Source organism: Penicillium atrosanguineum, assembly GCF_028827265.1.
Source record: "Penicillium atrosanguineum strain IBT 20685 chromosome Unknown utg000007l_segment0_segment0, whole genome shotgun sequence".
NCBI lineage: Eukaryota > Fungi > Ascomycota > Eurotiomycetes > Eurotiales > Aspergillaceae > Penicillium > Penicillium atrosanguineum.
In genome coordinates this window covers 131,597-146,638 of record NW_026623139.1, presented here as the reverse complement: position 1 = coordinate 146,638, position 15,042 = coordinate 131,597, and the positions used below count along the sequence as shown (strand labels likewise).

Genomic DNA, 15,042 nt, shown 5'->3' with positions numbered 1-15,042 from the left:
TTCAGCTCTCTTTTAACATCCTCTCTTCTCTCTGGATATCTCCTCTCTCCCTCCGAAGACCTCCAGAATCCTCCCCACCCCACTTGACCGCCATGTCCACCTCCACTTCTCCCCCGCAGGAGCTCAAGGATGAGCTCAAGATCGTGGAGAAGAAGGCCGTCAACCAGACCATTCAGCAGATTCGGTCCCTAGCGGCCGGTGCTGCTGGTGGCCTCTGCGCGGTCGTGGTCGGACACCCCTTCGACCTGGTCAAGGTGCGCCTGCAAACGGCGGAGAGGGGCGTCTACGCAGGCGCCATGGACGTTGTGCGCAAGACCGTGGCCCGCGAGGGACTCGCTCGGGTAGGAACCACAATATGATGAAATAGAAGGAAACAATAAGGCTAATAGAGTATTGGCTAGGGTATGTACGCTGGTGTTTCTGCCCCGCTCGTGGGAGTCACTCCGATGTGTAAGTCACCAAGGGCCTCAATGGCAGGTGTATGAAGTGAATACTGAACGTTAAGCTAACATGCCCTTTCTGAACAGTTGCTGTTAGCTTCTGGGTATGTCTTCAGGACCGAGTCTTTGCGATCGAGTCTTTGCGATCGACTTGATTGGGTGATTCTAACGCCGAAAAGGGCTACGACGTGGGCAAGACCCTTGTGAACAAGTTCAGCACTGTTCCCGTGGTGAACGACACTCCGCAGTACTCCATTGCACAGATCTCCGGGGCCGGTTTCTTCTCAGCCATTCCCATGACCCTGATTACCGCGCCTTTCGAGCGTGTCAAGGTCCTTCTGCAGATCCAGGGCCAGAAGACTCTGGCCCCAGGTGAGAAGCCCAAGTACTCTGGCGGTACTGATGTAGTGCGCCAGCTTTACAAAGAGGGTGGTATTCGCAGCGTGTTCCGTGGCAGCGCCATGACACTGGCTCGTGACGGCCCTGGATCGGCTGCATACTTTGCCGCCTACGAGTATATTAAGCGGTCGCTGACTCCCAAGGATGCCGAGGGCAACGTCACCGGCGAGCTATCCCTGCCTGCTGTGTTGGCTGCCGGTGGTGCCGCCGGTATTGCCATGTGGATTCCCGTTTTCCCCATCGACACCATCAAGTCCCGCTTGCAGAGTGCGCCGGGCAAGCCCACTATTGGCGGCACCATCAGTGCGGTCTATGCCAGCGGTGGCTTCAAGGCCTTCTTCCCCGGCTTCGGACCGGCTCTGTGCCGTGCCGTGCCTGCTAACGCCGCGACCTTGTAAGTACCCTCGAATATATTCACGAGCGCACAACTGACGATCGGACAGCTTGGGTGTTGAGCTTGCTCACAAGTTCATGAAGAAAATCTTCAACGACTAAATCAACGACTAAATGGGGTCGAGTCAGTCCTGTGTAAATATTCTTCTTTTTTTGTTCTTGCAGCGTTGGGTCTGTCGTCCATCCACGGATGGAACTCTGCGATGGGTTGTACCTCCATGGGGTACCCTGTGGTTTCCTGTTGGTTTAGATATTTTCACCCAAGAGAATTCTCTGGGGGTTCTTTGTATAGATCGGGGCTCTACACAGTTGTCTTTACATTGAATTCGACATGCCACTGGGTTTGGCAGCCACCAAGAAGTCCATAATTGAGTATAGGCTCTTGTAACTGCAGAGTGGATCAAACATGGCCAACGGTGTTCACGATTCGGAAGCGCTCGCTTGCAAATGGGGCGATGAGCGGCCCACCCAGGGTCATTTGAGGCTCAAAGACTTGGCCGTCTATGGCTGCCGGGGCCACCGAGGGCTAAAGCTAGAGATAGCGCGAAGACACGAGCAGCTGGATTGGTCGCACCGTGAGGGGCCTTCCAAAATGCTCCCAGTGGCGGTTCCTAAAGGTTCTTTGGGGGCCAATTCTGCTGACACGGAGCTGACAGTTGACATCCAGAGGACGTTCAGGGGGGTTCGATCATAAGCAGATAGACAGATACAGAGTACAGAGTACAGACGATGAAACAGTTGGGAACACTAGAGAGGAAGATGTTGAATGTTAGGCATCTAAACGCTCAAGGAACGGACGAAAGCGGTAAACCGTAAACTTGGACCATTTGAGGCGGTGCTGCCTGTTTCGTGTTTTCTGTCTAGTTTCCATAAAAGCCGCGCCTCCCGGCTGACTTCCTTCCCTTTTCCATCTCTTTCATCAACTCCCAGTATTATACCATGTCGACTGTTACTAGTCACCTTGTTCGTCGGGGCGCCGATGCCGCCTGGGCCAGCCTCCAACTCCAGGACCCTGAGAAGAAGCAGCCCTCGGGCCTGCAGATCTTGGGCCTGTTTCTGACTGTTATGGTGTTCGGTCTGGCTATTTTCTCCGTGAGTGTCCTGTTACCACTCTTTTTCGATTGATGATTAACCTTTTGAAGGTCGAGTACACCTACAGCTGCGTCGTCGCGACCTTGGCCGCCGTCGAAGACTCTAACCCGGATATCTACATCCGCGTCGACGGCGATGACATCAACAAGCCTCTCGACCCCAACAGCCAGGAGCCCGAGGCCGAGATGGTCGGCCATCATGCACCCATCACCAGCAAGCTGCGCCGCGCCGTGAAGCACCTCCGCGCCCGTGGCGGCTTCTGGTCGCGCTTCCGCGGACTGTCCATGTACATCGTCATCAGCATCGCCCACAGTTTACTGGTCGCAGTCTTCCCCATTCCTATGACCTCTTTCATAGGCCAGCTTATCGTGCAGCCTCTGGTTAGCGTCATGCTGTCTACCTTGTATATGGCGTGGGTGCACATCGTCATCTCGGAGCCTTCCCCCAAGCGCTTCTACCAGCGCATCCCCAGCTACCGTACTTTCATGAAGATCGCCCCTGCTGCGGCTCTCGAGAGCGCCCTCGCCTGTGCTGCTCTCTTCGTCCCTCTGGCCATCGCCAAGGCCGCGGGTTGGATCAACATGCAGCCTGATATGGACCACGCCTCTTCAGAATTGGGCCGGGGTTTGGCTGTCAGTGCTCTCCCTGCCATTCTGTCTTTACTTTTGTCCATTCCCGGTCGCGTAATTTTCGTCCGTGTCGCGGCCTCGATGCTGCCCGAGGAAGATGAGACCATCGTGCCCTTTGACCGCTCGTTCGGCGGCAAGGTTCAGCCCGCTATTGTGGGTGGCAGCGGCAAGATTGGCCTTCGCGATGCATGGACCACTTTCGACTGGGCCGGTCGAGTCCGCTTCGTCAAAGTTATTGCCAAGGCCTTTGCCATCAAAGTGGCACTTGTGGTGCTTGCTGTGGCGGCCTTGATCGCCCAGTCTGCTATGATGCCCTCCAACCCCGACTTTCCCAAGGAGACGCCTCCTCAGTAGATATGTGGCTCTACACTATCTCAAATGCTGGTATGTCGGGACGGTAAAATCCCTCGACGCACTCTGGGTCACTTGTTATGTACAGCCAACTCTTTGCAACGGTCACATAGTTCCACCCCTTTTAACTACATCCTTGATACCTTTCTTTCAAAGTACAAGACCCGGTCTTCAATACCACAGATGACTTTAAACTCGATCACGTGTAGATCTCTTATAAGTAAACTCGTATCCGTGACTTCGGGATCTATACACCCTTCACCCGCCGATCACCGCCCCCCCGCTCTTCACCGCCTTCCATTTCTTTTTGCGCCTTCGAAGGTCCCCCTCACTTAGTTCCTCGATCTACCACATTCTTGCTCTGCATCCATACTCCTCTCGGAACCTACGCACCGGGCACCGCTTCAGACCTATCGTCCTACACAATGGCGACGTCCCCCGCCGGTCGTATGCTGTCTCGCCAGCTGCAGCAGATGCAATCCGATAAGGACATTCCCGGAATCAGCTGTGGTCTGGTCGATAGCAATGTCTTCGAATGGGAGGTTATGCTCATGATTTCGGACGACGTGAAGTTGTATGGAGGTATGGCTCTTCGTTGGGATCTACTTCCGAAACACCCCGGAAGCGGGATCTGCTCCAGCAGCAGATCTTCTGTGATAGCTATATTCAGATCGTTGCTGACACTATTCAGGTGGTTTCTTCCGCGCTCGCCTCACTTTCCCTATCGAGTACCCTCATATGCCGCCCAAGATGAAGTTTGAATCTCCTCTCTTCCACCCCAACAGTAAGTGATCGCCATACCGAGAGCTTGAGGGGCATCTTTATGGATTTGCGTGTTTTCTCCCAGAGATATGGCTGTATTCAAAGATAACATGCTTACTTATTCTTCTTTTGCCAGTTTACCCTAACGGCGACGTCTGTATTTCTATCCTGCACCCTCCCGAGGAAGACAAGTATGGCTACGAGTCTGCCGCCGAGCGCTGGTCGCCCGTCCAGACCCCCGAGACCATCTTGCTCTCGGTCATTTCCATGTTGTCCAGCCCCAACGACGAGAGCCCGGCGAATGTCGAGGCTGCCCGGCTGTGGCGTGAGAATCCGGCCGAGTTCAAGAAACGCGTGCGTCGGTGCGTGCGGGAGAGCCTAGGCGAGGATTTATGATTTTTTCTCTTTTTTTTCGGTGCATCTGGCTGGTCATTTTTCTTTCGATTTGCCCGAGAGCTATGGTCTCGGAGAGTTTTGCGTGCTCGTGATGTTGCTCTCCATTGCATGATAGAGCGAGGGGTCTTCCATGAGTGGAATGATCTAGCATTCATGGCCGCGCGTTGAGTTCACTCATTTCCCATTCATGGGGTTTTATGATGCACGATCTGGGGTGCTGGAGTTTCATTGCTACTGGGATCTACTGGCTTGCATTTTGGTATTCTGGTTCCGAGCACGTTTGTTTCTACTTTGCTTTCCAGTCCAGGTATAAGCCTTGGCCGTTACGAGGATACGAACGATCGAGTGGACAGACTTGATACTTAGGAACCAATGATATTTAACATTTCAAATTATGTTCGTATTCATGGAGTATTTGCGTGGAGAAGTCTAAAAGAAATGTTCTCGTGAAGATAGTATGTTCAAGCGTGGTGACACACGTCGTGTCGAGTTCTATCCAATGCAGGTCAATAACTAATTAAGAGGAAAATGAAAGGGGGATGTAATGAAAAGTGCCAAAGATGCAAAAAAAATTGATCTAGTTGCGGTTCTTGTATCCAGTGCGGATTGAAGGAAGGAAAATGCCAGGATGGAAAACAGTAAAGGTGAGACAGGCCAAGGCAATCATCCTAGGAACAGTCAGCTGGTGCGTCTAGCAAAGAGGGTATATACACTCACATTCCATCGAGAACAAGGAACTCATCCTCCTTTTGCATCAGGGGACTGCCCCAGCCGCCAGCCATCTCGGGAATACTAGAACATCGTAAGCGTGGAATTCCCAAAGGGCATTTGTTCCCGAGGGACCTACCGATAGATACAACGGATAATGACCGTCAAGTAAGCGAAGATCTCAGCACCAAGAATGAATTTCATTTTCATGGGGGAGATTGCCGGTGTGGCATCGTCCAAATTCTTTTCGCCTGCGAGTCCGTTTCCACGACGTGCGACGCGGATGAAGAAGTCCAAGCCGAACAATCCGCAAACCGCCATGGTAGCCACCTGGAAGGCAATACCGGCGATGATGATATCGTCGCCCACCTTGAGCAGGAACTGGTTTGTCGAACCTGCCGCCGCCGCGACACCGCCACCCGCCGCTTGGAGGACCAGAGATCCGATATCACAGCTGATGAAGATCCAGGTGAACAGGCGAGGCTTCAGTCTCGAATGTTCGGGTCCCAGATACAAAACAATGTGTTTGAGGGTCAAATAGACACCTGCCGCAACAAAGGTGGGTGCCAGCACCAGACACACAATTTGCAACTTGAAAGCGCCTTGATTCCACGGGTTGCTGGACATCAAGACGCGACCGATGTATCCTGCCATTTCCATCACGGTACCGATACCCAAGGCGACCATGAAGGTCCATGTTCGGAAATAGACCCCCAGACCGATTTGGAACAGACCTAGCACTCCGAAGAAGACGGTGAAAAAGACATTGCCGCCAAAATTGGGAGTGTAGCCATATGTTGTGGCGGAGACAGGGCACTGCGGGCTGACAGCGATACACTCAGAAAAGCCCGGCATGGTGGAAGGTGAGCTCGGGAAGGGTGAATCGATTCGAATCGAAAGGGCCGAGCAGCTCAGAGTGAGGTGGGACAACAGTGCTTATAGCAGTGCGCACGGCCAAGGAACGGCCGACTCCAGTCTCCAACTCCTCGAACTCGAACTCGAACCCTGTCCATCATGGAGAAACTGGGGCCAAGGAACGCGCGCCATGCCTGCCATGTGGAGCCCGTCAGTCTCGAATTTGCCCTGTTCGGTTCTCGTTATTGGCGCTCGTGATCGCACTCGTTCTCGTTTTCGCACCCGGGGTTGGTCACCGTTCGCTTGCTCCAGGAACTCCACTCGGTTCGGAGGTGGTTATCGCCGTGGGCTATAACGAATCGGCGATTTGAGGTTGGCCACCCTAACGTTGGGTGCAGAAGAGGCTCTAAGCTCAACTGTTGGTTCTGGGCCTAGTGGATCGATGCTGCATTTACCCTTTTCATCCATCTATACCATCGATACTGATATTGATATTGATATTGATCTTGATCTTGCTATTGCCATAGCCATGGCACATGAACATTAAACATTGACGCTGACATCAACAATGTGACTCTCGGAGTTAACCATCTGGGGAATCGGCAGAATGTACGGGACTCCACGTGACCCCTTCTCTTCCCTTGTTCAACTTCTCGACTGCGAGGGTGCATAGCCGACATGCCTCCTCGTCGGGCGCATACCAAGTCGCGCAATGGCTGCGATCAATGTAAGCGGCGTCGGGTTAAGGTGAGCTTCCCCTTCTGTCAGATCTCCGCGTGTCTACGACTCTAACAGGCGCAGTGTGACGAACGGGGTCCCCCTGCTCCAACTGTATCTCACGAGAGATCAACTGCACTTACGTGAAGGCACCACCGCGCGGAGCTGATGCAACCAATGTGCGACACCCGTCGATCCCTGACTCGCACGACTCGCGAGATTCGGGGACGCCTAGGCCGCTCGCGCCCCTCAGCCCGGCCTCCACGCCATCGGCTATCTCGGGCGTACGTGATCTAGAGCTGATGCACCAGTTTTCTACCGAGACCTTCAAGACGGTCTGCACCGCCGATTCAGAATACCATGTCTGGCAGACTATCATCCCGCGTCTGGCCCTACAGTACGACTTTTTGATGAACGGCATCCTGGCATTGGCGTCACTACATATCGCCACCACGACCGAGTCGCCGACTTCCTTGGCCTACGTCGACACCGCACTTCAGTATCATAATCTCACCTTCGCGCCCTTTCGTGCCGCGATTGACAATCTCACTTCGCAGAATTGCGAAGCTGTGCTGGCACAGTCTATCGTAACCACCGTAATCGGCATCGCCTTGCCGCGAGTTACCACCGCTCGGGATGAGGGCTCTAACATGACCGAGAATATCGTCGTGGTCTTTGAGCTTCTGCAGGGCGTCAAGAAGATCATTCACATTGGAGGCTCCTGGATTAAACTTAACCTATTTACCCGCCAAAAGAGCTTACGGGAATCCGATGCTACCGATCTGGATTGCGAAACACAGGCCGCGCTCGATCGGCTCGCTACCCTCAATGACGAGACGCTGGCCAGTATTGACACGGACCAGTATCGCATTAACAAAGACGTCATCGCTCATCTCCTGCATTGCTTCACATTATTTTCAAAATCATTAGATCCGGCCAACGTCCTCGCGTGGCTGGCTGCCGTGGATAAAGAATTCGTGGACAATGTCCGGCGTCGCCAGCCATTGGCACTGCTGATTCTCATGCACTGGGGGGTGTTGCTGGGCGAGCTAGATGGCACGTGGTGGTGGGCTCGAAAATCCGGTCGAGCTCTAATCTCTGAATTGTCGCACATCTTGCGCCCGGGGGACATGCGATGGGCCGACTCGTTGGCTTGGCCTCAGCAGAAGATGGGCCTATGATACCGCTTATTTCGACGAGATTCTTGCCAAAATATCGCAACCGGTCTCACAATTGATGACTATTGAGCCGCCTTCTACCATGCTGTGAGCATCCCTCACTAGAAATGAGACCGGGATTGATGATGGCGCGACATCATGGCATTATGGCAGCAGGCTCTGAAACGCTCAATTAAAAATATAAGTGCTGTAATTAGCCACTGATTCGGCTCTTGATGGGACCGGCCAGTCGATGCTGATCGCATCCAAATTTTACTTCCTAAGGGTTGTCCTATGCAACCGAGATTTCATCAGCATGAAACACGAACTATTGAAAACTGGGTTCAGATGCCATCTCCCCGAACTGTATACGATCATCGGGAAATGCAAGAACCGAAAAGGCCATGGGTTTGGTTCCTGAGGGTCTTGCGTACCTGCAGCTAAGACCTGCCTGGCCATGGCACATATCATGGATTTCTGGAACTAACTACTTCAAGTACATAATTATCCCCCACCCCATTCTCTTCGCGATCATTCCTGTGACTGGAAAGCAGACATCAAATTTTGGCCATTTCCATACCCTTTCTGTAGATCCCTTGGATCCGCAATTTGTTTATACTGTCTACCTGACATCTGCACGCACGCAGACTCAACGGTCCACCCACCTGTCTCATCCAGTAGGACCGACCACAATCGAAGAACCAATTGCGCGACGCAACCTGGACCAATTCAGCCAGGAAACACTGCGGTGCGCTCTGGTCCTCAGTGAAGACTATTTGCGGAAGCTCGCGTCGGATCGACGGTGGAGCATTGGTCATGGCGATGTCTATGTACTCGTCAAAAGTAAAGGGTTCGTACAGCTCTGAGCCAATCTGAACTGTGCCCGTGGTACGTGCTGCGGCATGAAGTAGACAAGCATTGGCCACGAAGTCGACGGGGATCTCGTCGATGATATTGGCGCCTGTTTTGTAGCCTTTGGCAGCGTGCCACACCTGTGTCGAACCCTGGTCCGCCATGTAAATTTGATAGAATTTGTTCAACGGCGTCGAGTTCAACAGCCCGTACAGTGGATAAGGATGTCGCAATGCTTGACCGAAGATGGTTGGGCGAACGAGGAGAATCGGTAGAAGCGGATAGCGCTTTGGTAGGAGCTTTTCCATTACGTATTTGGCCTGGGCATACGTCGAGGAGAAGCGGGATGCGTGGGGTGAGTCCTCTAGCGTCAAGATCGATGCAAGTTCTTCTTCTGGATCTTCGTTTGCTAAACTGTACGGCCGCTCCAGCACAGGGCCGTCGGGAAGGAAGCTGTTGCAATAGGCAGTGGACAACTGGATGAGAAGCTTGAGGCGTCGGAAACGTGATGCAATCCGGGCCAATTCCAGTGCTGGGAGGCAGTTGTTCTCGAATGCATCAACAAGGCTGGACTCCAGGGAGATTTTGGCCGCCGTATGAATCACAAGAGTGATTTGGTTGCGTAGCTGCTCCATCACTGCTGCTTCGATTCCAAAGTCCACGAATTTGATATTCCCACTCACAAACTCGATTTTCTTCGAATCCAGAATTGCCTTCGTCTGGTTCGGCATGGCTCTCTTCCATTTCTCAATTGCCTGCTCTGGTGTCCCGCGAATCAAAACGTATATCCTACGCGTAGGTAACTGAAGTGCCAGCTTGTAAAGTAGGCATCCTCCTAGGGACCCGGTGCTTCCAGTCAAGAAGACCGTGTGCGCCTCGAAGAGCTTTGAATATCCTTCACGAAGGACCTGCTCGACCTGGGATGGTACTGGGACTGGCAGCGACGTCATCAAAATCTCGTCGTGCTCAAGCTAACCAGAATTCACAAAAGGTGTTCTGATAAAGGCTATAATTCGAGAAGAGGAAGCCATGAGGCATATGTATGGGTGATATATCAAGGCTGGAACCTGATGCTGTTGCACATGACTATTTCCCCCGGAATGGGGTGGTGGCACAAGATTCCAAGGTGCCCTGTTCGATGCCACTCTGGAAACTACGAAGTCTATTATCTGAATCATTACGAACGGCAATAGCCATTCAGAGGAGCGAAAAGGACCGAGACCCCTATCTAGGGTGCGGTTGTGTTCATTGCCTTTTGCTACCATGCCCAGTTGTTAACAACTAACTCATGTGCGGCCAAAAATTGAAGGTAGAACAACTTCGAGGATTTTCGGTTCGTTCAAAACTGAGGTCCAGCTTGGGCAATCGTAGATGGATTAAAAGCCTTATTTTTTTTGGCCAACCCATGTCGGGCTTTGGATGTAAGGGCATGCCCAAGCGCGGTATGGATGGAGAGTTGACTGCGCAAACACGTCGTACAAGGCCTGGAGTGCAACGTGAGGACACTGAGACTCGGTCTACATGTGATCTGGCTGAAAAATAGCAATTAATTACGGAGAAAGGGTATTGAAGTATATGTCATCTCCGGAGAGGGCACCAGGTATATTTGCACACCGTCTTATTTGCCAACGTCATCTGTACAATGTATGCGGGTGGAAGTCGAAATTCTAGCGATGACCGGGAAACGGTTGTAGAACGGGGAATCTCGCCGGGGAACTTTGGTTGGTTCCTGCTTAAGAGCTCTTATGTCCACCACCGCACCAACAGCGCCCATCGCCATCACGCTCCACCTGAACCACTATATCCACGCCCTTATCCTGGAGATAGCTGACAGTTCGTTGCCGAACATCTTCCAGATCTGACCCACGAGAAGCAATGACGTGAATCACACCAAAAACCTTTTGTTTCTTTTGTTCGTGTTCGTGTTCGTGTTCGTGTGCGTGGCCGTGGTCGTGGTCGTGGGCATGATCATGATCGTGGCTGTGATCGTGGTCATGGTTGTGGCCGTGACTGCGGTCATCGTGATTGTGAGCGTGGCTATGACCGTGACCATGACCGTGATCACAGACAGAATGACCAGAGTGGTCATGAGAATGAGCGTGGTCATGTCCAGACGAGTTCGCACTGGTGTCGTCAAGCCAGAACTTTGGCACCGTGTAGCTGACCACACCCCGTAAAGTGCTCACTCCGGCAAGAGTTTCACGAACATTATACTCGGTATCGGCAGGCAAGGTCAGCAGCAGGGTCTTAGCCGTGCTACTAACCAGCGGGATTGCCGAGGCAAAGATCAATATGGCGATAAAGCATGATGCCAGAGGATCATATCCAGCCCACCCGGTATAGTGCACTAGAATGGTAGAAATGACCACCGCCACTGAGCCAAGGGTGTCGGCCAAAATGTGCAAGAAAATGCCGTGCATATTCTCATTGCCATGAGAGTGGTCGTGCCCGTGCCCGTGATCATGGCCATGGTGGTGGCCGTGCTCGAAGCTGAAAATGCCGACCAGATTCACCGCCAGACCGGCAATGCTGACAGCCAGCAGCTCGCCAAGGCGATGCATTTCGCTTCCAGATGATAAACGCTCCACTGCCTCGTAAATGATTTCCACGCTGATGATCATAAGGAAAATTCCATTGGCAAATCCGGACAAGGTGTCTACCTTGCCATAACCATAGGGGAACTGAGCATTGGGCGGCCATTTGCTCATAACAGCGGCACACAGTCCGACAACCAGTGCAAGGCAGTCAAAGAACATATGAATACTGTCACTAAGTAGTCCGAGAGAGCCAGTTAAAAAGCCATACGACAATTGAACAAGCATGAAGGTAAAGTTGAGGCTGGAACGCGTTAGTATATCTCCCGACGGTCGATGTAGATACTGAACTCACCACATGAAGTAGAAGATGCTGCGAGAATCTTTTTCCTTGAGAATGCTGTGCAGCAAGGGGTAGGCTTCGCTGCGGTGAACAAGACACTTGGTGACTCGTGAAGACTCGGCCATGCTGTGGGAATGACTGTGCGAGTGGTTGTGCGAATGAGCATCCGAACGGAGGTGGCTGTCATCCATTCTTGATGCGAAGAAAGAACCAGCAGCCAGAACACATCGCGCGACATAGACAACTATAAAATCATCCCGAATGTGCGGGGAGCACAAAAGGGCGACTGCTCCAGCGCTAACAGCCAGACCAACTTTATTCGGGGAACGGAGACCCCTCGGAAATGAGACCATCAGGGAGGCTGCCAAAAGCCCGGCGGGAGCTAGAAGATAGACCAGTTCCGACATACTGAAGGGCAGCCCTCGAGAAAGAGTCAAACTCAGTACAGCCAAGAAAACTCCCGAGACAAGGGCCAATGGTGCATCGGTTGTCACGAGGACCGATGACTGGCTCGCATCCGATGCCTTTTCCGCCACGAGACCTGGCTCCGGAATAGGTCCCTGTCGGCGAATGGAAGGGAAAGGCGGGGAAAGAACGAAGAGAGAGAACGTGAGTGCAAGATACCCAGCGAGAGGCGAGGAATCCCAGGATTGATTCATGCCCAAAAAGCTCATTAATCCGGCTGCTCCAATAAGAGCAATCGTATAGGGCTTCTGAGTATAACGCTCGGTGCTTGCAGTACGCAGATCCGCATGCATCAGGTTTGGCAGCCCGGATGCCCTAGCAAGAAGTAATGCAAATGCGACCAAGAACCCCCCGATCTCCAGAGTAGCGAAAATGGGAAGTCCGATGGAGAGCATTTGTAGAAGGGCAGCCTTGACGGTCTTACCATCCGGAGTCGGAGATTTGATTGATGAGGTGCTCATTGAAGCTGCATTTTGATGATTCAATCGCGCAAGCCGGCCGAATCCAAAAATAAGAAGAGTCATCGCTGTCAAAAAAAGAGTCTTCTGTCCGGCGTGGCCACTTTCCAAACCGGAGGTGCAAGCATTTACAGCCGCGATGCCCTCAACGGATTGGCTTTCCTGTGCGCATTTCCTCGGGTACCAGGAGAGCGCGATCCAGGGCAACGCGATTAGAGAACCGGTGAATATCTCATGTCTGAAATTGAATAGTCAGCTCCCGCTCATTCATCAGATCCTACCCACGTACATCTGCTCAGAGCCGTGCGAGTTGTGCTTTGTATAGGCGCCAGACGCTGCCTTTATATCGTGATCATGCGCCGCATCATGAACGGATGCCACGCTATGGGTGTGGTTGTGGTTGTGGCTGTGGGTAGGTGCGTGGTGCGAAATTGAGTGAGAGGTGGAGGCGGAGTAGTGATGACCAGACCACGATGGCTTGCTTGCATGAGTATATGAATAGTTGGCATTTGCCGCGTCCGGCGGCGACTGCGCAAGTGGCGGTGGATTGCCATTGGAGCTCCCTACCGAGATGGGAGGTGGTCGAGCCCAGCGAGCGGTTCGACTGTGGCCACGACTGCGGCTGTGCCCATGACTGTGATTAAGATCATGAGCATGTCCATTGGATGGAGGCGCGAGATCCGCAATCTGGGGCGGCGCCCCCGTCGACATTGTCTGTTCGGAGCTGCGTAGCTGAATAGGAGACTCCGGCGAATGGGTGTAGGAGGGGCGCTCGGCGCCAAGAAGAAGCCTTCGAAGCTCAAACGGAGAGTATAAGCGACAGGAAAGCAATCGGCATTGCTAGGATAGTCCTTTAAGCACTAGGAAGTTCAGATAAGAGACGAGCCGTGGACCTTGGGGGGTAGCTCCACGTGACGTTATCGATACCGCGCGTCTACAACTTGTCAACTTCAACTTCGACTTAGTCATTTCACTTGAACGATAACTCGGAGTGATGATCTACCATCATGATTGAGTACCTTATCAGCATCGCATTCTGCCTCTCCAGTGCGCTTACGGTGCTGATTCTACTCCTCCCCTCGCAATATGACCCGGCCACGAAAGACAAGCCCAGCGTACAGATCCTGGTCTTAGGTGACATTGGTCGAAGCCCGCGCATGCAATATCATGCCTTGAGCATTGCTAAACATGGTGGGGAGGTTGTTATCATCGGTTATAAAGGTGAGTCGTGTGAATTGACTTGACACGAAAGTGCGGAGAAATTTACACCAAGCTATAGAGTCTGATCCGCACCCCGACGTCGTTTCCAACCCAAAGATCACAATAATTCCTCTTCGTCCCCATCCCGCGATTCTTCAAACCAGCAATAAGCTCCTATTCACAATTTACGGTCCATTGAAGGTGCTATTCCAGATCGCGTACCTATGGAAATGCCTTGCATATACTGCCCCGCCATCGCGCTGGCTTCTAGTGCAGGTAGGTTTCTAGATAAAAGACGGGCCTAGTTGCATTCTAAATATCGTTACAGAATCCACCGTCAATTCCTACTCTAGCCGTGGCATCCATCTCTTGCTTCCTGCGACAAACCAGACTGGTCATTGATTGGCACAATTTTGGATACTCCATTCTGGCACTGAAACTGGGCCAGAATCACCCGCTCGTGAAGCTGTCCATCTGGTATGAAAAGACATTCTGCAAGTCTACCTCGGCACATCTGTGTGTAACCGACGCGATGGGCTTGGTACTCAAGAATGATTTCGCGCTTCAAGCCCCCATCTTGCCGTTGCACGATCGACCAGCCAGCCATTTCCACCCCATCACCAATCCTCAAGAGCGGAATGAATTTCTCAATGGATTTCCTGAGACAGAGTCTGTGCGTTCCTCGCTGGCCGCAGGAACGCTTCGAGTGCTGGTCAGTTCGACTTCCTGGACACCGGACGAGGACTTCTCCATTCTTATCGATGCATTGGTGCAATACTCGGAATTGGCTGCTGCGCAGCCTGAACTTCCAGAAATTCTGGCTGTTATTACAGGCAAAGGCCCGCAAAAGAAAATGTATCTCGAAAAAATCGCAGCCCTGGAAGTTGCCGGTCAGCTTCAAAAGGTCACAGTGCGAACGGCGTGGTTGACTGTGCCTGACTATGCCCGACTTCTGGCATCGGCATCATTGGGCGTCAGCCTCCATACCAGTAGTAGTGGTGTCGATCTCCCAATGAAGGTTGTCGATATGTTTGGCGCCGGTCTGCCCGTGGTGGGCTGGAATCGCTTCGAGGCGTGGTCAGAACTGGTAACAGAGGGCGTCAACGGACTGGGCTTTGGAAGTGCAACTGAGCTGACGGAGCGATTGATTGAGCTTTTTGGTGATGATAAAAAGCTGGAAACTCTCCGAGTCGGCGCTCAAAAAGAAAGCACCCGGCGATGGGATGATGAGTGGGATCCTATTGTGGGCAAATTGCTTGGGCTCACGTAGTTGAGACGACGCACAAATCAA

The 15,042-nt window shown here is 52.6% G+C and overlaps 8 protein-coding genes across 8 annotated transcripts; 5 read left to right on the top strand and 3 right to left on the bottom strand.

The window, feature by feature from the left end:
• Positions 1-92: 92 nt before the first annotated feature.
• On the top strand, positions 93-1,334 carry N7443_008246 (carnitine:acyl carnitine antiporter; the record flags this gene model as incomplete). Its single annotated transcript, XM_056888302.1, has 5 exons — positions 93-341; positions 402-450; positions 528-544; positions 620-1,233; positions 1,283-1,334. The coding sequence occupies 5 exons, from the start codon at positions 93-95 to the stop codon at positions 1,332-1,334; spliced, it is 981 nt and encodes a 326-aa protein (XP_056737604.1).
• Positions 1,335-2,171: 837 nt separating this feature from the next.
• N7443_008245 (uncharacterized protein) lies at positions 2,172-3,307 on the top strand (the record flags this gene model as incomplete). The annotated part of the gene is made up of 2 exons (XM_056888301.1): positions 2,172-2,324; positions 2,375-3,307. The coding sequence occupies 2 exons, from the start codon at positions 2,172-2,174 to the stop codon at positions 3,305-3,307; spliced, it is 1,086 nt and encodes a 361-aa protein (XP_056737603.1).
• A 422-nt stretch (positions 3,308-3,729) lies between these two features.
• Positions 3,730-4,462, top strand: N7443_008244 (putative ubiquitin conjugating enzyme; the record flags this gene model as incomplete). The annotated part of the gene is made up of 3 exons (XM_056888300.1): positions 3,730-3,886; positions 3,996-4,088; positions 4,203-4,462. The coding sequence occupies 3 exons, from the start codon at positions 3,730-3,732 to the stop codon at positions 4,460-4,462; spliced, it is 510 nt and encodes a 169-aa protein (XP_056737602.1).
• Positions 4,463-5,039: 577 nt separating this feature from the next.
• On the bottom strand, positions 5,040-6,025 carry N7443_008243 (RTA1 domain-containing protein; the record flags this gene model as incomplete). The annotated part of the gene is made up of 3 exons (XM_056888299.1): positions 5,040-5,130; positions 5,180-5,254; positions 5,310-6,025. The coding sequence occupies 3 exons, from the start codon at positions 6,023-6,025 to the stop codon at positions 5,040-5,042; spliced, it is 882 nt and encodes a 293-aa protein (XP_056737601.1).
• A 678-nt stretch (positions 6,026-6,703) lies between these two features.
• Positions 6,704-7,923, top strand: N7443_008242 (uncharacterized protein; the record flags this gene model as incomplete). The annotated part of the gene is made up of 2 exons (XM_056888298.1): positions 6,704-6,772; positions 6,892-7,923. The coding sequence occupies 2 exons, from the start codon at positions 6,704-6,706 to the stop codon at positions 7,921-7,923; spliced, it is 1,101 nt and encodes a 366-aa protein (XP_056737600.1).
• Positions 7,924-8,456: 533 nt separating this feature from the next.
• On the bottom strand, positions 8,457-9,701 carry N7443_008241 (uncharacterized protein; the record flags this gene model as incomplete). The annotated part of the gene is made up of 1 exon (XM_056888297.1): positions 8,457-9,701. One exon carries the CDS (start codon positions 9,699-9,701, stop codon positions 8,457-8,459), a length of 1,245 nt encoding a protein of 414 aa, XP_056737599.1.
• Positions 9,702-10,484: 783 nt separating this feature from the next.
• On the bottom strand, positions 10,485-13,262 carry N7443_008240 (metal cation transporter MSC2; the record flags this gene model as incomplete). Its single annotated transcript, XM_056888296.1, has 3 exons — positions 10,485-11,589; positions 11,641-12,789; positions 12,841-13,262. 3 exons carry the CDS (start codon positions 13,260-13,262, stop codon positions 10,485-10,487), a joined length of 2,676 nt encoding a protein of 891 aa, XP_056737598.1.
• Positions 13,263-13,558: 296 nt separating this feature from the next.
• N7443_008239 (chitobiosyldiphosphodolichol beta-1,4 mannosyltransferase) lies at positions 13,559-15,021 on the top strand (the record flags this gene model as incomplete). The annotated part of the gene is made up of 3 exons (XM_056888295.1): positions 13,559-13,772; positions 13,831-14,027; positions 14,080-15,021. The coding sequence occupies 3 exons, from the start codon at positions 13,559-13,561 to the stop codon at positions 15,019-15,021; spliced, it is 1,353 nt and encodes a 450-aa protein (XP_056737597.1).
• Positions 15,022-15,042: the final 21 nt, after the last annotated feature.